Source organism: Crinia signifera, chromosome 6 (assembly GCF_055691185.1).
Source record: "Crinia signifera chromosome 6, ASM5569118v1, whole genome shotgun sequence".
NCBI classification, from domain to species: Eukaryota; Metazoa; Chordata; class Amphibia; order Anura; family Myobatrachidae; genus Crinia; species Crinia signifera.
The window spans coordinates 94,483,716-94,510,430 of NC_139222.1; the positions used below are offsets into that span (position 1 = coordinate 94,483,716).

General features: G+C 43.3%; 1 protein-coding gene across 1 annotated transcript; it reads right to left on the reverse strand.

The window, feature by feature from the left end:
- Window positions 1-461: 461 nt before the first annotated feature.
- Window positions 462-24,179, reverse strand: ZFP64 (ZFP64 zinc finger protein). The gene is made up of 6 exons (XM_083146504.1): window positions 23,981-24,179; window positions 16,048-16,281; window positions 10,614-10,775; window positions 10,470-10,532; window positions 9,880-10,131; window positions 462-2,308 (listed from the first exon to the last, which is right to left on the reverse strand). The coding sequence occupies exons 1-6, from the start codon at window positions 24,021-24,023 to the stop codon at window positions 1,065-1,067; spliced, it is 1,998 nt and encodes a 665-aa protein (XP_083002630.1). The 5' UTR covers window positions 24,024-24,179; the 3' UTR covers window positions 462-1,064.
- Window positions 24,180-26,715: the final 2,536 nt, after the last annotated feature.

Consider the following 26,715-nt stretch of genomic DNA (forward strand, 5'->3'; position numbering starts at 1 on the left):
AAGTGATATACAGACAGCCAATCAGCTCCTAACTACCATATCACAGGTTGGGTTTGAAAAATGACAGTAAGGAGCTGATTGCCTAGTTGTTTATCACTCTACATTTAATCACTTTTTGGGCTTTAATACATCTGGCCCGTAAGCACAGGAATCACTACCCATGGTGGAGCATCCACGTAGTGTATGTGTGACACTCTATATGGCAAAACAAAGGATGGTTTTAGGAGTACACACACATATTGCACCAGATAGGTCCCAAATTCATATTCTCCCTGCAAGAGCAGCAATATGGTGCCTGAGAAAAGTACAGAAAACCATACAGATGTTAGCACAGGGCTGTGCATGTGCTAGATTTTAGCAATCTCTTCAGAATAAGGAGTAATTTTTCCATTGATCTATTTGCAAATATGGCACTACACAGAAAACAAGAAAAGTCAGGCCATTTATGATGGAACTTAAAACTGAAAAAAAAAAAAATTGTTATTGTATTATAATTTACAAAGTACTATATCATTTAACACCATTTTTTAAAATAATATCTTTAAATTCATAAGTTTTAGTGAAAGTAATATAAAAATATCCACTATTGCGGCCAAATAAATACTGTTTTTGTCTTTATACTTTGCTGAATTGGAAGATAAAGAGCAGGCTGTACAAAGAACTGAAGAAAAGTCACATAGGCATAAGACTTAGAGGTAATTTGAAATGAAAAAATTGTTATTTCTTGGTATTCCTTCAGTTTATCCAGTAAATTGGAAGCAAAGTACCTGTATAATAGTGGGTGTGGTATAGGGGTCCGACAGTCATTATCCCGACTGGCCGGACCCAGACAGCATGGCGAGCGCAACAAAGCCCCTTGCGTATGGGGGTCATGGACCCCCACGACGGAAAATAGCCGACGGGAACCCGGCTGTCGGTGTTTTGACAGTCGGGATCCCGACATCGGGTGAATGCCTGTTGGGACCCCGCCTGGCACCCATAATAGCTGCTGCCATAATCTTCTAGGAAACTAATACTGAGTGCAGCTTGTACAATTTATAAGCAGAAAAGAGGTCTAGAACGTGTCAGTCTGGTATGGCATCAGCAGGGCACAGGAGGAGTTCTGGGCTTGCACTGCCCTGCATGACGGTGTACTTATGTTTGGGAGAGTGTGCTTGAGAAGATGCAGTATAAATTGGGGATGACTGAGATGGTGGTGCACTATGGTTATCACACCCTTCCCTACCTATAGTCACCTCAGTTGTTTCTTCTTGGATTAAAGCATCCAGGTCTGAGCAGCTCATTCCTGAAGAAGTGATAAAAGTAGGGTTGGTCGGGCATTGTCTGTCTACACTGTTTTCTAGGAGATCCTTGTGTATGTTGTTATTACCATTCTGTGCCGGTGAAACAGGTAACGTAGCTTCTGGTGTAATGCTCTGAGATGCTGTAGACTGAGGTGAGGCCATTAAGTTGACCTGACTCAACATTTGGAGCTGGTCATTAGCGATCGTCTCTTGATCATTTTTTTCTGTGCCAGTAGATCCAGCCTTAATCTTGGTATTGTGGGGTTCTTCTTCTTCTTTGCTGGCCACCACTTCCACTTGTTTTTCAAAGAATGATGTGCCTAGACTAGTTTTAGCAGTGCTTTCCGTTGCCAAATTGTCACTTTGTCTAGGCGGATCGATTGCGAGCTGCAACACAGATAACGCTTGAGTTTTCTGGAGAATGAACTCATTATGTTGCTTTTTATGACTCCGCAAAGAGTCTTCTCTAACAAATGAAGCATCACAGAGGTCGCACTTAAAGGCTTTCTTAGCTTCCACTTTGTTACTTTTGCGTGACGTGAACGGCCTTGAAAAATTCCCTTCTGGTTTCTGCACATCAGGCTTCGATTTAAGTTGTTCGCCATGAGCTTTTTTAATGTGAGTAGTTAGGTTGCTGCGCTGTTTTGTGTCAAATCGACAGAAGTGGCATTTGAATGGCCGATCCTTCGAGTGAATCCGCTCATGTACTTTCAATGCTGCTTTATTGGCACAGGAATAGCTGCATTCCAGGCACTTCACTGGCTGCTCCGGTAGGTGGGATCGTAAATGTTGACGCAAATCTGCTTTACTTCCACACTGAAACTCACACTGATTACAACTATACGTGCTTTCTGCATTGTGCTTCATCCTTATGTGGGACTTTAAATTCCCCTTCATAGCACAGAAGAAATCGCAGAACTCACACCGGTATGGCTTTTCACCGGTATGAATCCTCATGTGCCTCTTCAAGTCGGAGTTGATCTTAAACTTGGCGTTACATAGAATACACTGGAAAGGAGCATCACCTAGAATAAAAGATTTTATTTATTATTATACAGTGTTAAAATCAAAGCTAAATTAGATTAAATGCAATTAAATTGTTTGTGGAGGAGAAAATAACACTGCTTGTCCACCAGGCATTAATTACTTAATTAAACAGACAGCTACTGGTACTAGAAGTATTGCAAGCAAATGATTACAGGATGTACATGGAAGAGTCCATACAGTACATTGGCCAACCTGCTTTTACAATTTGGTATTTAGGGCCTATTTTACACTTGGGAGGTTTTTCTGGTGGTCTCACAAGGCTGTGAATTTCTCAGCCTTGCAAGTCCACCAGATGCTGCCCTCCTCGCGCGCTGCGTTCCCCTGCAGCCATGCGAATGGTTCTTTTGCATAAACATACATTTGCAGCCTTGGGTGCGGGGGAGAAATCATTCCATGCATACCGGGGTGCATTTCTGGGAGTGAGCTCAGTGAATGCAGAGCACTACATCAGTCCTAGGCAGGAGAAGAAAATACGCTCTGCACATGTTCGTCCAGTACAAAAGGGGGATGAAAAAGGACAGCACCAACGTATGGCATGCGAACTTGTCAGGTAGGGCATTACTGGCTACAGCGGCACAGTGGTTATGATGCACTCCAATGAGGATTCAGAAGATAGCAGGAAACCAGTCCTAGCAAGTGTGCTTAATTATCTACTGATGGAAAGCAACAGAGGTGAGTGATTATTCATAATCCCTCTGGATCTTTGCAAAATGTAATACTGGTGATCATGAGATTCTAATTGAGTGCCTGAAAATTTTTGTGGTCTAGTTGGCACAATCTTTAGCTGGTTCATATAATTTCTCACCTTCAGGTTACAGAGTTTGCTATACAGTGTTACGCAAGGTTCTATACCCCATCCCACACATTTTGCAGCATACATGTCACCCCTGGATGAAATACTGTAATCACACATCATGGTCTGGTCTACCACAATGATGCAGATTATAAACAACTGTACCTCTTCCTAGTTCATGGTACGGAGAACCCAATACTAACCCTAATACCCCTTTCACATCACAAAAATCTCTGTTCGATCTGAAAGGGCCTTTTTATTTCCTGGGACCAGCAGCCCCGCATTCCAACCTAGGTTAATCCCGGGTCGAACCCAGGTTGCTATGCAGTGTACATGGGTAACCCAAGTTGAGTCCCATTCACACTATGGATGAGGTAACACTTAGAGACTGCGTAAGCTCCAAGCGTCGCCTCCTCCCCACCCCCAGATGACGTGCCACCGCTCCACCACCTATCTGACTTCAGCGACCCAGATTATTGCCAGGTCTCTGTGGGGAGAAGAACATTGCAAATGCTGGGTCGCTCCTAGGACAGAACTGTGTCCAAATCTTGGGTATGACCCAGCTTTTGCTATGTGAAAGAGGTATAAATGGCTGTTTAGCTGAAGTAGATAAGTTGCAAATGAATCCTGATAAAATAGAGGTCCTGGACTGGACTTTAGCTTGTCCTAGATAATGGCTTCACACTTGAACATCAGGTATCAGCCACAATCAAATCATCATTCTTTCAGCTGAGCCAAATCAAGAACTTAAAACAGATCTGCCTAAAGTCATGCATGCATTTGCATCAACTTGAATAGACTACTCCAATGCCCTGTACCTGGGTCTCCCACCAAAAGAATTGCAGATGGTACAAAAATGCAACTCCAAGGCTATAACCAACCAGCCCGCTCCAGCCGCATAACACCCATTCTCTACTCTCTTCACTAGCTGCCTGTAAGATGGCGAATCTATTTCATGATTGGCTTAGGGACTTTCAAAGCCTTAAGGTTCCCATACACTAGGCTGACTTGCCTGATGGACAAGACAGACCTTATTTCCACGGAAGCTCCCCGGGAGGGCTCTGACACGATTTGGCACTTGATGTGCTAAGTTTTGAATGTGATAAATCAGCGGCCTCTCATTCATTTGTATGGTTTTATTTTCTTCTTTTTTGTGTGTGTGTGCAGTGTGAAAGAGGTATTACTGCAGTGCATATACAATTAAAGTGTTTTTTTTTTTTTTTGGGGGGGGGGGGGGTGTAGTTTCACCACTATTAGATTGAAATATGTATTTTCAGAACAATTTGAGAGCCACTTTTGGGCAGGATATTTCTCACTTTCTGCAGAATAAACTCTTAACCTCTCAGCATGTTCTGCAAATACAAAAATTGCAGCTTTCAAAATGCACTTTGTTTAATATACAATAAAAGTATATTTTAATTAAAATACCAGTAGGAGACCAATTTGTTGCTTTTCTTTTTATATAAGAAAGGGTTTTTGTTAAATGTATTCCTATTTTATAATAAGGAATATTTTAGTTCTGTAAACAATGAACTGAGATCGGGGAATGTTCAGCTAAATTTCATACTTAATTGCACTAAAAGCTTTAGTATGCAGATCAAAAGCACATCAATATACAACTAGATTATTATCCTTCTAAAACCGGGAGACTAGATATCAATATTTTTTTTTCATATAAAACCCCCTTAACAAGCTTAATGTTTTTTTCTGTAGTTGTAAATACTTTATTCTTGAAATTATTTAACACCTTCCTGCCTGTGGCTAGAACTATAAGATTTAATGACTGGAAACTGTCCTTAAGAGTAATTGCTTTAGACAGCACAATGTAACTTTAGGGGATTAATACTAAGCGCATAACGATCCTTCTTGTGTTTCCTATTTTAATGAGAATTTCCACCGAGAGCCTTTGTCTTGTCTCTAGATATGGGGATAGTATGTAGCAGTAATCTGCAAGTGCCTTTGAAAGATGATCTATCCCTCCCTGTGTATGTGGATGCCCAGTGGTGGATAAAGGGGGAGGTCACCAAAGCACATGCCTCCCCTGTTTAGGTGATTTTTTCAAAAAGCTACAATAAAAGCCGGGACCGGTCTACAACCTGGAGGTCTTGTACGGCTGTGTAACCCAACATCAGCCACTGCTCCCTCTACTCTCTCTTCAGCACTACTATCTTTACGGGGATTTGGGGACACAAAGAGGACTCACTTCCTTTGGGGTAAGAGAGTAACCAATGCCACCCCCCTCCCTTTCTCACTAACTGTCCCCTCACCCCCCTTCATCTCCTCCTCTCTCACAATCCCCCTTCTCTCTCTGTCCTCATTGTCCCCTCTCTGTCTATCACTCATACTCTGTCTCTCTCCCACTTCTCTCCGTCTCCCTTTGTCCCTCTCCTCCCTCTGCCCCATCTCCTGGTCATCCCCCACTTCCTCCTCCTGTCACCTATTCCCTGGCATCTCCCACAGCTTCTCACTATTTCCCTTTGTCTCTCCAACTCTCCCTGTCACCCACTGCATCACCTCTACCTCTCCCCTGTGTCACTGTCTCCCCATTTCCCTCTGGCCTTCCAAGACATCACACTCTGCCTCTGTCCATCACCTTTTCACTGTCCCGCACTGCCACTCTTCATTATCCCTTTGAGGCCACTACCTTGTTGTAAGGCTAGACCCACTATGTTGGTAGCAAGAGCAAATAGCAACGCCTCCTTCCACTGTCATGGTTTCCCAGTGTCATTTATTTTTCTGGATCTGCCCCTGTGGGTGCCCTTAGAAAGGGAATACAAAAGACTCCCTGTACCTCTCCCTTATTTCATTTCTAGATCTATTTTTGGCAAAAAAAAAAAGACAACCCGAAATTGGAGCCAGCGTAGCTTAGTCCATCCGGCCCAGATGCCCAGAGCCATTTTCCTATACTGCTTATGCCTAGCGTTGGCTCTGTACATGTGGAAATGCATTATGCTAGATTTTCAAAGCCTCTGATTCTCTGCTGTTTTGACCTTGAAAGAGAAATACAGCAAACCATGCCTTCTTTTTCATGCATGGGACTACAAGACTACAGTGGTGCTTGAAAGTTTGTGAACCGGTCAGTATTTGTTATAGTTTTTCTGCAGAAATTTGGCCTAAAACTACCTCAGATTGTCACAAAAGTCCTCAAAGTACATAAAAGAGAACCAAATCAAATAAGGGAAACAAAAAGGACGTACTCTTGTTTTGTCGAGGAAAATGATCCAATATCTGTGAGAGTGAATGGTCTGTGAACCTTTGGGTTTAGCAGATATTTTCTGTGGGATGACAATCAGGTGTGATTGGACAACTTGTCTTTTTAAAGAACTGGCATCTATTAAAGTCTGAGGTTAACAAACATGTTTGTGGAAGTGTGTCATGCCAGAAACAAAAGGAGATTTCTGAGGACATCAGAAAAAGAGTTGCTGATGTTCATCGGGATCGAAAAGGTTACAAAATCATCTCTAAAAACGACGGACTCCACCGAACAACATTCAGACAAATTGTGTACAAATGTCAAGAGCAAGGCATCGAATAGTTTGCAAGTTCACAAAGAAACCCAAAAGGAACCTGCAACAGAAAGTCTCTCACATTAGCTAATGCTAATGAGTCCACAGTATCAGGAAGATACTGAACAATGGTGTGTATGGGAGGATTGGAAGATGAAAGCCACTGCTCTCAAAAATGAACATTTCAACCTGTCTGCAGATTGCTAAAGACTGCATGGACAAGTCAGAAGAAAACTGTCAGAAAAAGAAGAAACTTGGACCCATGTTTTGTGGGCAGATGATACTAAAATAAAACTATTTGGTTTAAATAAATGTTCTGTTTGGAAAAGGAGACAATGCATTCCAGGATAAAAATGAATTATACCAGAATATTCACAAGGAAGAAGTCAGGACATCTGTCCACGAGCTGCATCTCAAGAGAATGTGGGTCATTCAGCAACACACAAACACATTCAAATCAAAGAATGGATAAATAAGAATACACTTCAAGTTTTAGAATGGCCAAGTTAACGTCTTTACCATAATCCAGTGGTCTCAAACTGAGTCCTGACCCCAAAGTGGGTCCCAACCTTTTCAGTATGGGGTCGCATCAGGCTGATAACTTTTCTAATCTCGGTCAGTGATTCAAGGAGCCTGAAAGATCTGTTGAATTGTCTGTTATTTTAGACTCCTCCCATCACTTTGTGCCCCCACAATGCTGCTGCCATGCATGCGTTGTCTGCTGACTACACATGTAATGTGATCACCTTCTGCATCAACTTGCAGGGGTCCTGTCATTATTTTTATTGTCTAATGGGGTCCCAGAGCAAAATAGTTTGAGGACCCCTGCCATAATCCAATCAAAATATTGTACATGAAATATTGGACCTGAAGGGGGCAGTTCAACCCATCAACATAACAGATTTGAAGATTTTTTTTTTTTTAATGGAGGAAGGAGGTAAAATTCCTTCAAGCCAATGTTGACAGCTAATCAACAATTATCGAACATGTTTAGATGCAGTTATTGCTGCACAAGGGGGTCATACAAGATACTCAAAGCAAAGGTTCAAATACATTTGCCACACACACACACACACACACGTGAAAAAAATGAGCACTCCTAATTGTTTTGGTGCATTTGTTTGATTTGGTTCGCTTTATCTATTTTTAGGACTGAGGTAGTTTTTAGCCAAACTTCATAAGGAATATAGGAAATTCTCAAGTATTCACAAACTTTCAAGGACCACTGTCTCAGCATGGTATAACATTTTACGTTTGCACCGGCATTCACAGTGTGAACAGTCACAATAATGACAATACAGGTTGAGTATCCCTTATCCGAAATGCTCGGGACCACGAGCATTGCGGATAAGGAATTTTTACGGTTTTTGGAATATTTTCTTTTTTACATACTTACTTGTCCCCTGGTGGGTCCTCGATGGTCCCTTGGCGTCCATGGCAGGCCTTCACCGGCGCGCCTGGGAACTCGCGCAATGCACTTCTGGGACCGCTGGAGATGAAGCTGAAGGCCTGGCATGGACGCCGGAGGACTAGGTAAGTATAAAAAAAAGATTGGGTGGGGAGGAAATTGTTTTTCCAAACTATTCCCAAAAAAACCCACGTTTTTTGGAATAGTTCGGATAACGGATATCCGGATACGGGATACTCAACCTGTATTGCCAATTTAGTAATATTATTTTAAACATTTTAACCTAATTTGCATGACACGGAGTAAACTTTTGATGGTTATCCGGATAATAGATCAACAATGTCTAGGTAGACATTCAATGGAATGTCATGTATTAGGTCAAATGGTATATAAGGTCAACTGGTACAAAAAGGTTGACAATTATCAACACATTTCTTTCAATTTCCTTGATTTACTATCCACCTGGGCTACGGCTGGAAATAGTAACCTTGCCCAAAGTGTGGTGAGCAAAATAAGCCCACAAGAGTTTTCCACTGATGGTGGTAACATATTCCCAAACATTTAGGATTTGACCGGAAAAAAAAAGGAGTCTCGTTCATTGTCATGTCAACATAGACAGGTGGAAGTAGAACATAAAAAGATTTTCCATTTTTGTCTTACAGTAAGTCACTGGCTATCCCATGGTGTTTCCACGTAGTTTAAGAAACATCCTGCAACAAACATTTAGCTAGTGACTAGTGCTGAACAGGTGTCTAAGATATAGCACATGTAATGATTTCAATTACAGTTGTTTTGTCAACCTTGTACTGTAGCTTGCATAAACTTTTTGTTTTTTAAATAGGGACCCCACTTTACATCTAGATACATTAACAAATGTTTATCTTAACTCTTTGAGTGCCAACATCTGTGAGAGATGTGCAAAATATCTGCTAAATATGCCAGCAGCGCTCACATTTGTTATATAAATTCAAAAAAAATAAAAAAATAAAGTGTAAAAAATATTATATTTCCTATATAAATGGTAAATATTACAGGTAATTCTGATAAATAAAAATCTTTGGCCATTTTCACACCTATTTTGACAATTTTACCTGGCACTCAAAGGGTTAGGACATACTAAAAGGGATTTGTATTTGGGATTATGTATATATTATTCCCAAGCTCCATGCAATTAATTTACACAGAAGCAAATATTACATTTATATAGTGTTTCCTCTATTACCATACTGTATATTAATCCCTTCAGTGGTACTCCCAAGAATTTTCTGGGCTATGCTCCAGCCCCCTTTTTTCTCAAACCCGGAAAATTCTCGGTATTGCCACGGTTTGCACTTAGTGCCGGGCAGCACCGCTGAGGGATGAGCTCAGCTTCAGCTGCTGTCCGGCCCCACCTCCTTCCCCCCGGCTGTGTATGACATGACCTTTCTAACACACATAGCTGGGGGAACGCCCAGGCAGCGGCTGATGTAGTGCTGAGCGGCTCTGCCTGGCCCTGGGGAATACAGTGGTGGAGTTTTTTTAGGGAGCGCTCCCCCCCAAAAAAAAAAAAAACCCACTGAAGGGGTTAAAGGATTACCCATGAAAGTATAACACCACATAGCTCAAATAAATTTCCACACATCTGCAGAGCAACAGGAGAGACAAAAAAGGTTTTTGAAATAGGCTTAGAGATTACAGAACCGGATAGATTTCAGTAAAGTATGCCAACAATAAGATACTGTACAAGTGCTATTAAAGGATTTCATTTCAATCACATTTTTTTAACAAGGGAATCATCACCATTTCATAATAGGAACAGTCCGTTGAATTAAAATCTATACCGGTTACAGAGTAGGGTCTCACCTGTGTGTGAACGCAGGTGCACTGTGAGCTGGCTGGAGTTACGGCTGGCATATGGACAGATCTGACACTTGAAGGGACGCTCATCAGTGTGAATGCGCTGGTGCTTACAGAGGCTACTACTGTCTGCTGCGCTGTAGTCACACTCCTTACACTTATATGGCTTCTCTCCCGTGTGTGATCGCATGTGTGTCTTTAGCTTGTCCTTCCGGCTGAAAAACTTCCCGCATGTCTCGCACTTGTGGGGTTTGTCTCCTGAGAAGAAAAGACAATGACACTAGAACCAGCAGCAGATTACAAAGAATAGGATATCTATGTTTCTATATAACTCAGTGAGCCTTTGTGTAGATATGGCGCTGGCGGGGGATGGCGGCTGGCGACGCCAGCGCCATCCCCTGCCAAGATGGGACCTGCCCCATCTGTACCCCACTGTTTTTATTCTGTGCCAACTGTTTCAGGATTTAAAATACCTCTATACATTACATTTAGCGGCAGCATCCAAACTGTTCAAATGACTTCACCTAAAGTTTACTAAAATAAATGTCCATTTTCATCTGTTTTAATTTTATCCACTACAATGTAAATACTTTTACCTGTGTGAGTCCGCAAATGACGCTCCATATCTTTCATGCCATAAGCCGTCTTGAATTGACAACCTAAATATAGAGATAGAGTATTATTTGTTTGTCCCGACTACCTTTATCATGGTTGTGACACTTTACTGCTCAGTGCGTCACCTGTGTAGTGGCAGCTCTGCTTCTTCTGGGATAAGGAAGCGGACACTTTCCTGGAGCGACATTTTGTGGCTATGGTGATGCCACCAGTAGTCTGTGTCACTGACCCTTCACTCGGCAGAAAGGTTTGATATCCGTGTTCAAAAACAAATTCTGGAGCAGAAACTAAAAAAATGGAACAAAAAGGATGGAGGGGAGGGCAAAGTCAGCACAGCTTTCCCAATACACGTTATAGCACTTGGCACCCCACCTCTAATATTCTGGGGAATGCTCTATCAGACCCTTCTCTACAGTGTGTAGCATTGCTCATTCTACTTCTGGAAGATGATCTGCCGGTTTAAACTTTACAAAATAGAAACAGAAAAAAAAAAAAAAAAAAAAAACTAGCCCTGCCCAGTGTTCCCTCTAAGCTGTGCGCACGTGCGCGCGCACACAACTCGACGAGTATGCGCACAGACATTACAACAGAGCGCACAAAGCAGCAGTGGTCCCTTTTTGCAGTTCTGGACTCAATTAATGTGTGTTTAACCCATTAACTACATTGTGTGCTGTGTTTTGAATGTTTAAATGTTTAATATCATTTTGAAGTAAAGTTAACACAAATGCTGAACGTCATTTTCCAGTTATATATAAGTGACGCACAAAATGTTTAATTTCCTTCCAAAGTTGCACAGCCAAAATCTTTTGCCGCACACAGCCTTCGTAAAATTAGAGGGAACATTGGCCCTGCCTCAAAACGGGGATCTCCTTTGTTGAATACACTGCTGGTATCATACTTGTAGGGATCCTACAATCTCGCTTTGGAGGTCATTCTAGTTGATTCGCTCCCCTGGGCGTTCGCATGGGGGAGTGATGTTTTGCTTCTGAGCATGCTCATAACCATTCATGTGCAGGCTCTGTTGGCGAACAGACGCGGCGACTTGCAGTTGCTGGCATGGGGGCGGTGGGCAAGGGTCGTGCCCATGGGAACGCATAGTGTTTCATGGGCATCCTAATGAAAACGCTGGGCGTTCCCATGGGAATTTGGGCAGGAGGAGGTGTGCCAGGAGTGGGCGGCTGATGTCACATGATGTCAGCCGCCGGCACTGTCTTCGGCGGAAAGGCTGCAAATATAAGTCAGTCTCCATATATTTGTGTGGCCTGAAGAAATCATTCAATAGTTGGCGACCATCGAATAATTTCAGGCCTGCGAGCAAGGCTGCGAATGGGTTTATGCAAAACATCCATTCACATGCCTGCGGGAAAAATAGTCATGCAAGCAAGGGGTGGCCGTTCGTGCGGCCAGAGGGCGGCGTTCAGTTGGCTCGCAAATTTGCTGATTTGTGAGTTAACCAGAATGACCTCCATTGTCACTAGAATTAGTATTGTCATACTTTGAAACTTACACATTCTTTCATGGAATCAAACTTGTGTCAGAATCTTCAGGTGCATACACACTGAGCGATTTTCGTCCGTCCAAGCGATGTTCGCGTGGGTGGAAGGCTTTCCATAGCAGAAGACATTGGAAAGGTTTAATACCAGCAGATGAGCGGCGGCGGACAGCGATGATGCAGGAACGCGCATCAACGCTCACCACTCATCGCTCAGCAATACACACTGGGCCGTTTTGAGCATTTTTTATTCCATACTCCTTTCAACAGCACCTAAGCCTAGGTCTCTGCCACCCTAATGATTATTTCAGTGTACTGTCCCCTGATGAAACAATCTTTATTTACCATGTACTTATCCTAAATGGCCTTGTTATGGTAAGTACTTTTGTCTTTGCTCATTTGTTTATGTATTCTGTGAGGCGCAGTGGAACCCTTGTGGTGCCATATAAATAAATCAACAACAATACTTAAAGTGAACTTAACGAGTCTTGTAAAAGTGATGCACCTATTCAAAATATTTGTTATGGGCAGGTATGAAACCCTTTTATGGAAAAGAAACATGACAGGGGCATAACTATAGCACTGCAGCCCCCGCGACCGCGGGGGGGCGCTATGCATGTGCGGGCGCCGGGGGCTGCAGTGCTATAGTTATGTTACACCCCGCCGCCCGCCGCACCATCCCCAGTCTTTACCTGTGCAGGTGGGGGGGACGCTGCGAGGCGGCTGGGGGGACGGACGCTGCGGGGGACACAGCTGCGGCAATTACTTACAGCTGAGCCGGGCAGGGGGAGCCGGGAGCTGTCTGTACTGAAGAAGGAAAAAAAAGCCCATACAATGAATGGGCAGCCTGTGATTGGCTGCTGAGCGCTCTCAGCCAATTGCTGACTGGCTGAGAGAGCGCTCAGCCAATCACAGGCTGCCGATTCATTGTATGGGCTTTTTTTTTTTTTTTCGTACTGACAGTGACAGCTCCCGGCTCCCCCTGCCCGGCTCAGCTGTAAGTAATTGCCGCCTCTGTGTCCCCCAGCCGCCTCGCAGCGTCCCCCCCCCACCTGCATTGATGGCTACCTGGGGGAGCGGCAGGCGGCGTAGATGGAGACCGGGGGCGCGGCGGGAAAATATAAAGAAATCTTATTCAAAAGACCGGGCGGCCGCTGATTGGCTGAGAGCTCAGCCAATCAGCGGCCGCCCGGTCTTTTGAATAGGATTTCTTCCTATTCTCCCGCCGCGCCCCCGGTCACCATCTGCGCCGCCTGCGGTCCTCGCCTGCCGCTCCCCCAGGTACCCACAGTATATCGGATCTGACTGCGGGGGTTGGTGCGGCGGGCGGAGGGGCGGGTGAGTGGCTGGGCGCCCTCCCTTTAACGGCGGGGGGGGCGCCCAAAATGTAGTTACGCCACTGAAACATGACCAAGCACTACTTTATGGGAAGGAGAAAGAAGGGAGGGATATGTTTTTTTTTATGTCTCCACAAGAGGTCTGCAGTGCCTTACAAAGTACAGAAACTGTATGAACAAGAAAAAAGTAACTAACAGTACAGAGCATTGCAGGACATGCTCAAGATCTATAAACATTGCGAAGCAGCAGTCATAATGCTCAATTAAACCATTGTTGGGTAATGTTGTAGACAGCGGCGAGGTGATGATAGCATAAGTGAGAGAAGGGGAAAAAAAAAAAAAAATCACATGATATAAGAGGTAGGTCTAATAAAAGAGAAGAGACAGATGTGTGTTTGGAGTGAAAGATGAGCCGGTTGACCCAGGTCGTAAATCCTGTGGTGAATTCAAGGGTCCAAGACCCAGGTAAATTCCAGGGTCCGAGACCCAGGTAAATTCCAGGGTCCGAGACCCAAGTAAATTCGAGGCTCAGATACCCAGGTAAATTCCAGATACGTAAATGGAAAGATTGTTATATATACTGAATGTGTGGTTTGAAGGAAAGTCAGGACAGCCAAGAATAACTCCAAGCCTGAACAATTTCAGGCTAGAGTTCATAGTGGTGTTGTCTATAGTAGTGGAAGGTGAAGTTAGTAAGCTTATAAAGATAGACAATTTTAGGAATGTGCTGGGACATCCAGGAGGAAACAGCAGATATACAGTTGTAGGAGTGAGTGGAAGAGAGGTCAGGGAGGTTGATGTCAGTGCCATCAGCAGAGAGATGATATTGGAGGCCAAAACAGCTGATGACCTCCCCTAGAGGTTATGTATTGCTGGAGAATAGGAAAGGTCCAAGAACAGAACTATGGGAAGGTGGGGGATATACTGGAAGAGGAAGTGGGTTGGGAGTCATGACAAAAGACAGAGAAAGAACAGTCAGAAAGGAATGATGACAGCCAGGAAAAGGCAGTAGCAAGCAGTCCAAGGGAGTGAAGGATGACAAACAAGCAGCAGAGATCGGAGAGGAAGAGCAGAAAGTAGTGGCTCTTGTATTTGGCGTCAAGGAGGTAATTCCTGTTTAGCAATGGCATGTTCTCTGGCTATTTGGAAAAAGATTATAAGTTATGAGAGAAAAGATGATGGTCAAAGAGAGTATAGGGAATTGGTGAAATCAGAAATATTTCAATGGTGAATGAACACCCGATCAAGTTGGTGTCCACTCCCATAGGATGATGAGGAGGACCATTTAGACACCAAATATAGATGTGAAGGGAAGAGGTTTAGAGGCAGATGGATTAGTGGGGATATCAATAGAGATATTGGAGTCTACTAGGATGCGGGAAAAGAGTTTTGAAGAGTGGAACTGGGGAAATGATAGTTGATTAGCATGAACCTCACATGGGCCCTTATTCTGGTTGGTGCGGTCAGAGCCGCACACGGGGCTCCGACCGCACAAACCAATCCCCGCCCACCCTACGGATCGCCACGGCCGTCCGTACACGGACGGCTGGCGATCCGCATTAAAATGGTGGAGGCTAAGCCTCCACCATGGTGGGAGCTGCCCCCTGCATTCGATGGTCGTCGACCATCGAAGGCAGGTCCGCACGCCGCGGCAGCTCCCGCAAGCTAAGACCACACGGACAATCGTCCGTGTGGTAGCTTGTATGGGGGCTGAAAGCTGACATCCGGCGACGTCAGCTTTCCGCCCCCATGAGTGGCGTCATGCCCTCATTACCATGCATACGCCCCGCGTTTGCATGGGAACGCCCATGAAACGCGGGGCGTACACATAGGGAAATGAGGGCATGATGCCTCTCACGCCCCTATCCGCCCCCTTTGCGGCGGACGAAATCCGTCTGCGGCGAAGGGGGCTGCACATGCGCAGATTCACCTCTGCGCATGTGCAGTGTTAAAACATCGGCGGTACGGCCGCACGCGGGCCGTACCGTTCCGATTAGAATAAGGGCCACTTAGAGAACTGGTAGGAGCCACCGTGGATAGAAATACCTCTACACCACCATGAAAACATGCATGATATCTAGCCTAAAGTTTGATGTACAAGATAAGATAGCATTGAGAGAGACCCATACATAAGTGCAAAAAATGAAATTCAAACTTTTGTTTTTTAAGTGCCATGTTTGGATCAAGTTCAGCATGGTACTTCTGTTTCGGGGACTGGAAAGAGAGAGACAGTGTAAGATAAACAAACCTTTGAGGAAAACCTACTGCAGCCTGCATGGAACCTTGGACATAGCAGAATTCTATTCCAAAGTTATTTTGATGGGACTAACCATCTCCTACATCAGCAGAGGGAGGGTACTGATGTCATTTGATATCAGCCCCCCCCTCCCCCCCCCCCCCCCCCCTCAACAAAGGCATTCGCACAGGTGGGTCTACACATTACTATGGACCTTAACATTTTATCTTTGTTGTGTTTTCTACTATAGGTACAAAATAGATAATTTCCAAGCTATAAATACACTACTGTACATCAGCAAGACCTGGCAAATAATAGTATAAGGGAGAAATCATCCAATGGCTTAGAGACGTTTATGTAACTCTCAAAGTCAAGACAGAACACTGTAAAATGGCCAGTGTAAAAGGACATGGATATGGTTCATGCAACAACAGATATTTAGCAGAGATTGTTACTGACCATAGGTCGGGAGTTTAGTCCTGACTGAAACTTACCGGTTATGGTCTGAGTCTCTGATGTGATAGTTCGGGTAGCTGTCTGAGACGGGGTTATTGTTTCTTCTGATACAAACTGGACTGTGCTAGTGGTTCCTGTGGTGGCATTGGTGAGCTGGCAGCCACTTTGCTTGTGTGCAACAAACGCATCCAGATTATTAAATTGAGTCTTGCAGAGACCGCAGATGTGTATATCAGCTGTGAGTTCCACAAGGACCGTGGCTCCTCCTGAAACTAGACGGGAAGAGGTCACATTTATTAGCCAGATCGCACATATATATATGCCTTTCAGAGCAGCATTTTGGTATAAAAAAAATGAAGACTCCTTTACTGTACTTGTATAAATATGTAAGATGCTAAATAACTGCAAGAAGTTGCTCATTCTAAAACAAAATTGTTTACTGTACAGAAAAAAAATGCACGTGCACACGCTAAACTCTAGAGTAAAATTAAGGTTATTAAGATAATTTTTGACCAGAAAGATGGGCCCACCTACTACAGCTAGGTAACCTCATCGAGTGCGTCCCCAACATTCTTACCGTCCAAGTTTAAAGAACAATGCCTACTTGGGTCAACACAACACAACCACCCCCAAGGCATCACACTATTGAGAAGTAACAGTGTAAGGGCCAGATGTCGCAAACATCAAAAAATTATAAAAAGGATAGTGATAAACAACCAGCCAATCAGCTCCTTCTAGTCATGTTACAGGCTGGGTTTGAAAAATGACAAGTAGGAGCCGATTGGCTGTTTTTTTATCACCCTCCACTTTATCACTTTTTGAAGCTTGATACACCTGGCCCTCAGTGTTAAAAGGTGTTACATTAAGAAGTAGCAGCGTAGTACTAAAAGTGTTACAGCAAAAAGCAGTTTAGGTACTAAGCAAATGTTATATTAAGGGTTATAACAACGATTACCCAAAACAGCCTGGGCACACCATTCCTGGTGAATGCCCATATGTCAGTCCAGGACTTACCATTCATAGTGATCATTCATATACTGTATGTATCTGTAATAACTTTATTTCTACTGAGTACCTTCTGAATCAGCCTATGGCTTAACCTGGGCCTTCCCGGTGCTCAAATGTAGCAATAATGGAAATAAAGGGATTTTACAACACCAACGGGTGCTCAATGTATTTCCCCAAATATATTTTATTATATAAGAGAATACAACAAGACAGAAAATAGTATACAACACACAATATAAAATATAATTCATAATTATCTAAAATTCTCCTGAATACGTGGCACCTATATGTGCCGCTCCGGAATCCAGTATGTAAGTAGTCATACAGTTCCAGCGGGTTAAAGTGATATTAGTCAATGATGGTTGTGCCACTTGTGGAAAAAAGCAGAGTGATAACAGGAATATACACACTGCTGGGCTCCAAGGCAAAAACTGGGCAGTCTCCCACAGTTCCTTATGGTATCAGTCACTTGTTCCTCCAACACGTTGAGCGCCCTATGGATCTTTGTCGAGGACACTGACTAAATGGGTGGTAGTACATCCTTTTAATCTGTTCATTTTGCGTGTTCGTTGTTACTTATGGTCGGTGGTTGTGCACTAGAAGAACCTGGCATTTCTATTTCCAGTCAGTGGGAAAGCACATGGACCTGTGGCTGTGTAAAGTTCCAGTTTGTGCCGTTTGTGGGCACATGCTGGATGGATAGGAAAATTTGAGGAATTAATGAAATTCTCCATGTTGTCACTGACTTTCTCTGGATGCCGCACCTTCTTCAAATAAAAAGATGATATTATTCTGATGGGAGTGGTGTGGTTCTTGTATTGCTCAAGAGAGATCGATAATAAAATGGAATAATAATTTTCCCTGTATTATAGAGGGTGGATGGAATGTAAAAAAAGAGATTCGATTTCACAGAAACCTTTTCAGCTCAAAGTCTTTGTTCAGACCTTCCGTTACCGGGTATTGAGTTTCAATAGCCATTCCACTTCCCTACCTGCTTGTTTAGAATCACAAGTGTAAATGTACTAAGATGGGAGTTCTATTAAAGATGGGATGTAGCAACCAAACAGATTATATCTAGCTAAATAAATAAGAAGTACAATCTGATTGGTTGCTATGCGCAACATCCCATTTTCAATAAAACTTCAATCCTAGTAAATTTACCCCGCAGTCTCTATTTTTCCATGCATTCTTCACATTTTCAATGCCCAGAAATCTTTTGATACAGTCACCTAATTTGATACAGAAACATAATTTTTAAAATGTTCTGACAAAGGGTGGTATCCAGGCCTTTTTTTTATATTTATCAGGTGGTCTGCTGTTCAGGTTTTAAGGGCACTGGATGTGCATCCTACATAAAACAAAAAGATAGGACAGTGCTGGTTTTTCCCTAAGGTATAAAAATAAGAATACTGCTAGATAATAAAATCAGGATTTACTCTATCGTAGTATTTAAAACATGACATGTTTATAAAAATACATATATCTTTATAATTCTTTTTTACCCGCAAGTATTGATTTGGCATATTCTGTCCAACCATGTTTGTAGATGTTTGCTATTTTTATTTTTGTAGCAGTTTGTGTCTGTGGGTTTGAGATAAATTTTATTGTGTGTCCCTTGTCCTTGAGATATATTGTAAGGTCAAGTAAGTTGATTTCTTCTTGGCTTACTTGGAAGGTGAATTTAATATTCAATGTTAGGTCATTATGTGATGTGCAAAAATACTAATTCTTTCTTCACACCCAGAAGAATAGGACAAAGCCAATACAAGGATACTACAATACCAGGTTCATCCCCCAGGCCTGCCCATGCCAGGTCTGGTCATCTTCCCAACTGGCCAGAAACAGCTGAGGCAAAACTGGTTCCCATGGCAGTCCCCTCATGTTGTAGGGAATAGTCACCTTTAAAGTAGAAATAGTTACAATGTAGAATGAAATTGAGGCTTCCTTGTAGAAAGTCATTCTTCTCTTTAGGAATTTGTTTTACTGAGGTACCATTTGATCACCTCCAAGTTATCCTCATCATTTATAATTGTGTTTAAGTTGGCAGTGATTTTAAAGTAAGCACCTGCATTCTCTTCTGGCACTAAAAGTATTAGCATAATAGCACCTCTTGTTATGCCTAATGTTAGGCTGTACAGTCCACACTGCCCCCCCCCCCCCCCAGGCTGCTGACTGGATACATTTGGAGGTCTTGTGGTTGAGATGCTTGTCAACATCGTTGGCCAAACTGATGTCATGCCTTGCAAAATCCTGGACTGCATGAAATTATTAATGTCTGGAGTTGTCAGTCTTACGGCCATTGGACACATTGCTTGCTCTAAATGTCTGGTTTGTCTAGCTCTGCCTGATCTCATAAACTACTCTACATCCAAGGAATCTTGGGAAAACCTGGAAGGTACCCTCACCTCTGGCTTTTCTATGCCAGGCCTATTGTAGTCTCTCAGTCAGCTCTGATCGAAACTCCATTTGCTTACCATGACCACTAGAGATGATTTAAGGAGCGGGATTCCAACCTCCCATCCCCTTTTGATTTTGCCCTTCCTTTCCCTAAAAGCTTGACCTACTGCTACCTCACCTTCATGCTACTTACTGGTCTCACATCTCCCATTGGTGCAACTACCGTAGCTAATTGTTTTCCCCATCCTCCATATTTCCTTTCCCTTTTCACTAAATAAAGGCCAGCGCTCTAAGCTGCAACACTGGGTACAAACTACAGTGTCCTCCCGGTTTACCACTCTCAGTGTTCCACTCTCCTAAATTTTAGCTAGACTTACTATTCCCACCTTCCGAAGGGCTAGATGATTATCTGCAGTAGGGTATCTGGATGGATGACAGACAATGTTTAGGTCGACTGTGGAATAGGTTGACACCCTCCGCCGGTCGACCCAAGGACCCTGTCTACCTTCAGTCCCTGTCGACCTTTCTTGTGCCGACCTAACGACCGCAACCCGCAGGAAATTGATTCCAACATTCAAGCCAAGGGGGATGCTCAGGTGGAGAAGTTCTTAGAGAATGAAAGACAGCTGCAGCACTCTTTCTTGGATCAATTAAAGGACAGACCATTGGCCTTCTTGGAATAGATATTTGCTTGTGGGTATACTCCTCATCCGCATTATTCACAGTATCTGCCACATATTCCACAGGCCCCTGCATACCCAGCACACCAGGAATATGGATATGGCCAATTCAATAGAGGAACAAGTCCCTATGCCCCTAGCACTTTCCCTGAGCACCAGCTACACCTAGAGCATCCAAAATATAGAGGACCCAGTAGCCACACCCCCAGCACAGCTATTAGCTACTCCCCAAGCACTTTAACTACTATTCCTCCACTGGTGCTAGCTATGCCTTAAGCACTACCACTAGCTATGCCCCCAGCACTACAAATAGGTACTCCCCCAACACTTCCACTAGCTATATCTCCAGCACTGCTACCATTGCCCAACTTAACCCAAAATCCATGGAGTATAGCAGGCCAAACCCCCCTAGATGTGACAACACTCCTACTACACTGCCGCCAAACCTAGACTCCCCTGAATTTACAGTATACCGTAATTTGTCCTAAGAAATACCTGTTTTTTTTTCTTTGGTGTCCAATTTCTTATTGCATTGCTTCACTAATGTTTTCAGAATTGATGTCTGCATTTTAGGGTGTATGCAATGGTTCCCAAACAGTGTCCACAGGGCTGCTGGACAGACCAGGTAGGATAGGTAGCTGGTATATCTTGATCACCTGGGGCCCAGTGTAATAGTATCTGAATTCATCAGCTGTGCAGTATGCCTGGCAGACTTGGCATTTTTGGGGGATAGGGAAACCATTTACAAGGCCAAACCATGCTTTGTACATGACTGCCCCTTTCCAAAAACTTCCAACTTTGGCCTGCATCCCACATGGCTGCTGAACTCTGACACAGCTATTACATCTGGCCCTGGTCTGTTTGGCCGCCTTTTGGACACAGTTTGGTTAACCCTACACCTTGCACTTTTTACAATTTTATGTGCACTTGTTTTTGAACATTTTTACATGCATGTCCTTTATGTTTATGTACACCAAAGGCTCAAGTATACGGCAAACATTTCACCAAAAAGTTTTACATGTCTTGTGTGAAGACACTTTTGAAAGTTTTAAGATTGAGTTTTGGGGAGTAATATAAAAAAACTATGTTAACTAAGTTAGTGTGGTCTCTTCTTTAATATGGTAATCTTTTTTTAAATGGAGGCCCTTTTGGTGTAATGTCGCCCTGTTTTTTTACCTCCCCCTTGGTAAAGCCCCTTAAAAAGGCTTTTTCTTATGTAATGTACAGGAAAAACCAGGCCTTACCTGGGCTGATCCGGCAATTTACCAGGTAACACTGCAGTGGAAATTTACCTTTTACTCAGGTCCAAACTGGCATTGAACCGGGTACAATTTACTGGGTCTGACCCGGGTTACTAGTGGAAAAGGGGTATTAGACTGTATTTACTTCTGGCCCAAACACACAGGGAAACAGATTAATAATAATTGTCTTTATATAGCGCTTTTTCTCCAACAGGACTAAAGGCGCTTAAAACTAGGCTTGTCATGATATCCCAGGATATGATTTACACAGGTTCTGTGGCTGCATAAAATCAGATAAAATACAAGATTGATTTTAGCCAAAGAACCAGTGTTCTGGTGTGTACACACGGTACATCCAGCATGAGATTTTGACTGTATAGTCAAAATCGCATCGGCATCGCATGCAGATCGCACATGTTTTTTACCTTGTGATCCCCATGCGCACTCCAGGGACAACACAAATTGAAACCCAGATAGACATTGCAGCAATGGCTATATAGTGGAAATCTAATGCAGATAGCTTGACTAGTATGCAAATAGCACATAAGTTAGCAAAGATTGCATAGCAAGTCCAATAGCAAAGGAATCTCACGTGTGTACAAATACACACCATTAATCATAAGGGTTTCAGATTATTTTGGCAAGCCTAATTAAAATATAAAGAGAGAGGTTCCAAAAGGACAATCCAAAGCCATGGGTAGCCATGGAACAAGCTATTACACTTCCCCTTACCCTGCCAGATGTGCTGTGGCTTCCACGCGCGGCAGTCCCCTCTGGGATTAGCCGGTGTAAGGCTATTCAGATGACTGTTACAGTTTGGCACAAAATGGTCCTCTCTAATACATCAATTACCCTTCCTTCGCCCAACTTATCAATACAAGCTATAGCTCTTCTGATTCCAAACCTTCATATTAATACATGGTCTAACTTGGGCATCTTAACCCTTCAGGATATGCTTTCTAACAGAGATCTGGCCCCCTTCTCCCAACTCCAAACTCAATTTTGTATACCAAAGCAAGACTTCTTTAAATTCCTCCAAGTACGTCATTGGTTCCAAAGTTTTACCCCTAAACCTCCTCGGCAATACATATTCCCTAAAATGCTTACTTCTCTTTTTATGTCTCGTTCGGACCGGGGGGGGATTTCTCGATGGTACCGATACTTGATTGAGGAGAATGGGAAGGTTGCATTCCCATCACAAGCTAAATGGGAGAGGGATATACCCAATACCTTTACTGAAGAAATTTGGAAACATATCACCCATTCTTGTTTTAAAATCTCAAAAAACATCAACCACTCTGAAATGTTTTACAAATTGTTACATAGAGCATATCTTACCCCTGCACTATTACATAAGTTCTGGCCGGGTGTCTCTCCTTATTGCTGGAGGAACTGCGGTGAAGTGGGGGATATACTACATGTTTTCTGGGCATGCCCTGTCCTACAACCCCTGTGGCGTGATGTGTTCTGCCTTATATCAAAGGTGTTGCACAGACAAGTCCGAATGTGTCCCCTAACAGCCCTATTTCATTGTCTCCCGGGTGAACAGACATCCGGGGACAGTTATCTCCTGGGCCAGATATTGATAGCAGCCAAAACCTCGATATCTCAATTGTGGAAGTCAGCCACCATACCTACTCTTCAGTCCATTGAAAGTAGAATTCATAATCATTTTATCTTTGAATCCTCTGGCTCTCTGTACTCCTCTTCCGCCTCATCTGTACACATGAGGTGGCGTGGGTGGGGCGAATATAGGGAATCATTGGGAGAAACCTGTGCTTCAGACACACCATACGACTTGTCTGTTCTACACTCACCCAGTTGAATCGCACGCCTGAAATGTTTATGCCTTTGACTACGGGGTAGCTGTATCATTGCACCTCATGAGCATGTACTGTTGAATCCACTAAGCTACATTGTACATTCCCCTTTTACTCATTCTATTAGGATATAAATAATATCTGTAAACATTGTCCTATACCTGACAAGTTACTCATGCCTTCTTACATACCTTACCTCTTTTTTCTTTTGTTTTTGTTTTCCTTTTACCCTCTCACCCTAACTATTGCTATTTTCGTATTTTACTTTATGTAATGTTGAAAAACTCAATAAAAATTAATATAAAAAAAAAAAAAAAAAAAAATATAAAGAGAGAACAGCGCAACCCAGTAACCTGACAGACTGTACTTTTTTTTTTTTAAGTTCTGACCACAAAGAGAACAAAACACTCACTGGGTAACCTGTATAATCATCATGTGTTGAATGGTTTTACTTTTTATTTACTTTACAAATTTTTGGGCACCTCAGTAATGTCCCTGCTACAACCTTATATCACAAGCCCAGGTGAGATATATTTATATATATATATATATATATATATATATATATATATATATATAACATCCATGCAGCTCATACACTAGACATGTAACACAGACAGACATCATTGCGAAAGCGCACTGCCGTCTGTACTTATGCACGGTGTCAGTCTGTGTGAGTGTCACACAGGATCAGCGCATGGGGCTTATTCCTAATATTAGCGCACGCACGTTCCTGGGTTACATCAACACTGCAGGTTTCGGGGTTCCCGCCTTACCCCTGTGTGCCCATAGCGGGGCCCGGGAACCTGTACACACAACACTCACACTGCACGGCGGGGAATCCCTCGGCGGCTGCGCTGGGGTTCATGGCCACTCGGGGCCCGGGCCGGCTGTTGTCACTGACTACGGCAACGTGAGGCCGCTGATAGCTCCTGTGTCTCAGCGGATGTTTGGGGAAGCTAGACTTCCGCTAGCTAGAGGGCGCATGGAAGCCTGGCACTATTTATACACTGCATGTTGCAGTCTCCCTCCTCCTAATGTAAAATTCATCCCGCGCCATGCATATTTCATAACATACCTCTGTCAGCGCAGCCTGGGCTGTAACCTGCACTTGTCTGTACTCCTCCGTGTACCACACGCACTAATGAAGCTCTTGTACTGATAACACTGATGTTTTACATAGAAAAGGCTAATTGTATGCAGTGTTACATAAAGACATGTATTACATGTGTCCTTTCCTATTTGTCTATTACAGAATATTTTTTAACTGTATAATCTTTTAAAAAACAAACCCTGTGTAAACCTTTCTTTCTTAGGTTTTGATATACAGATACTTCACTATCAATATTGGCAATATGGTTTAACATTTCGGTACTTATGTAGTATCTGGGCTGCCGATTTTTTGATTGTATGCCTTAAGTTAAGGCATACAATCAGATGCGATGCGATGCGATATCGCATCGCATCGCATACGACCATGCGATGCGATGCGATGCGATGACCCGATTTTTCCATAGGATTCAATGTTAAAATGGACTGAGTCCATTTTAACATGGAATTCAATGGGAAAAAAGGGTCCTTTTCATACCCCTACTATCCAAGTGGGCATGGAGTTGGATATAAACCTGTGGCGAGCGTAGCGAGCCACCGAGCCCGAAGCGTGGCGAGCGAAGCGAGCCCCGCGAGGGGACGGTATTCTGTGTCCGCTCGCCACGCTTCGGGCTCGGTGGCTCGCTACGCTCGCCACAGGTTTATATCCAACTCCATGCCCACTTGGATAGTAGGGGTATGAAAAGGACCCCTTTTCCCATTGAATTCTATGTTAAAATGGACTCAGTCCATTTTAACATTGAATCCTATGGAAAAATCGGGTCCATCGCATCGCATCGCATCGCATCGCATGCGATATGGTCGGGTGCGATGCGATGCGATGGACCCGATTTCAAAATCGGCAGCCCAGTTACTACATAAGTACCAACATTTCTATCACTGCCTACTTCATAAATATTAAGTACAATTCATAAGTTCTTTGCAAGCATGGGTATGCTGATACTTGTAGTTCTAGCTAAGAAGTCTATGGCTACCATAGCTTGCTGGGACCAGAAATATTGCATGGCAAAATTTAGATCTTTAGAGTATTTGGTGACGACATACACAGTATAACAATATTATAAGAATAGATAACTGAGAACAACAATATGCATCCAGGTTTACATATTAAACATGATGTGTGCATAAAGAAAGGCTTGCCATACTATCCCATTCTAGCGGGAACTCATGAATTACACATGTTCTGTGGCTGGCTGACTTCAAGCTTAAATTCCACCTGGTTTTAATCAGCCACATAATCTGTGTAATGCATGAGTGACCCGGTTGAAAGGGATAGTATGGTTAGCCTGTATAAAGACTATTAATCCAGAGCATTAAATGCTGTATCGTTCTTGGATAAAGAAAAATATGGTTGCCGTGTCATCTAACTACAGTATATTATCATGTAGACATAAAAGCATATAAACTCGGGAGGACAGTGGGCAGCGTGATAGTTAGGGTTACCAACTCATCCCTTTAATCCGGGACACATATTAATTACACAGGTTCTGTGGCTGGCTTTCACCTGGTTTTAAACTGCCACACCTCAAGACTCCATTTCACCTGGTTTTAAATTGCCACAGAACCTGTGTAATTAATATGTGTCCTGGATTAAAGGGATGAGTTGGTAACCCTAGTGATAGTACCAAAACAACATCTGACTTACATAGCAAATACAATATAGCACAGGGAATAAGGCACAGATGAATATTCGGTACCATCTGGAATCATATAGTAAAGTAATTGTTGCTGTTTTTTTTATATTTTACACTTATAACCTTAACACCCACCACTCAATACATGGCTAACTTTAAAGTTGCCCACACAAGGCGGGCTTGCGATGCATGCTCCTGCGCACATTGTAAAGTACAAAAAGTATTTGAACTAGATCACATCGCTTCTAGTTCAAAATGCATGCTGTTGTAGCATATCGCTTGTGTTTTGAACTAGATGCGATGTGATCTAGTTCAAAATGAACGAAGTACACCGCACTGTGTGTGGACAGTAAAGGGGCCTACATAAGGCAGTGGCGTAACTATTACATTTGCGCCCCCCCCGCTGCAAACTTGGGAAGCGCCCCCCACTTAGGTTTAACAACCCCCTCCCCCTGCAGCTGGTACCTCCTGCCGCCGGCGCTTCTGTTGGCTCCTTAACCTTACAGGGGGGGGTGTTTTTTATTAGCGGGGGCTGAGGGGCTATAGATACCCCACTGACATAAGGGAAAATTTCTAAATAGAAATGAAATGACCCTACATCGCTTTGTGTGTAGGGGCCATAGCCATGTGATTAAGATCCGGTATGCAGGATAAATCTAGTCAAGAGTGCCAGTCAGGGCGTGTTCTCACCGGAAAAATTTTGGGTGCATGGCCCATAGACAAGGGGGCATGGCCTATACACACAATGCCCCCTGTTTTTGCCACTGTGGCGGCATGGCCAGTCCCCAGCCCCTTCGTCTCGGGGACTAGACACTG

Excerpts from the sequence above, each read along its gene's own strand:
- ZFP64 (XM_083146504.1), bottom strand. The coding sequence starts at position 24,023 with ATGAACCCCAGCGCAGCCGCCGAGGGATTCCCCGCCGTGCAGT. Across the intron at positions 16,282-23,980 it reads GGGATTCCCCGCCGTGCAGT|TTTCAGGAGGAGCCACGGTC; the intron begins GTGAGTGTTGTG and ends CTTCCCGTCTAG. Across the intron at positions 2,309-9,879 it reads GCACCTGCGTTCACACACAG|GTGATGCTCCTTTCCAGTGT; the intron begins GTGAGACCCTAC and ends CTTTTATTCTAG.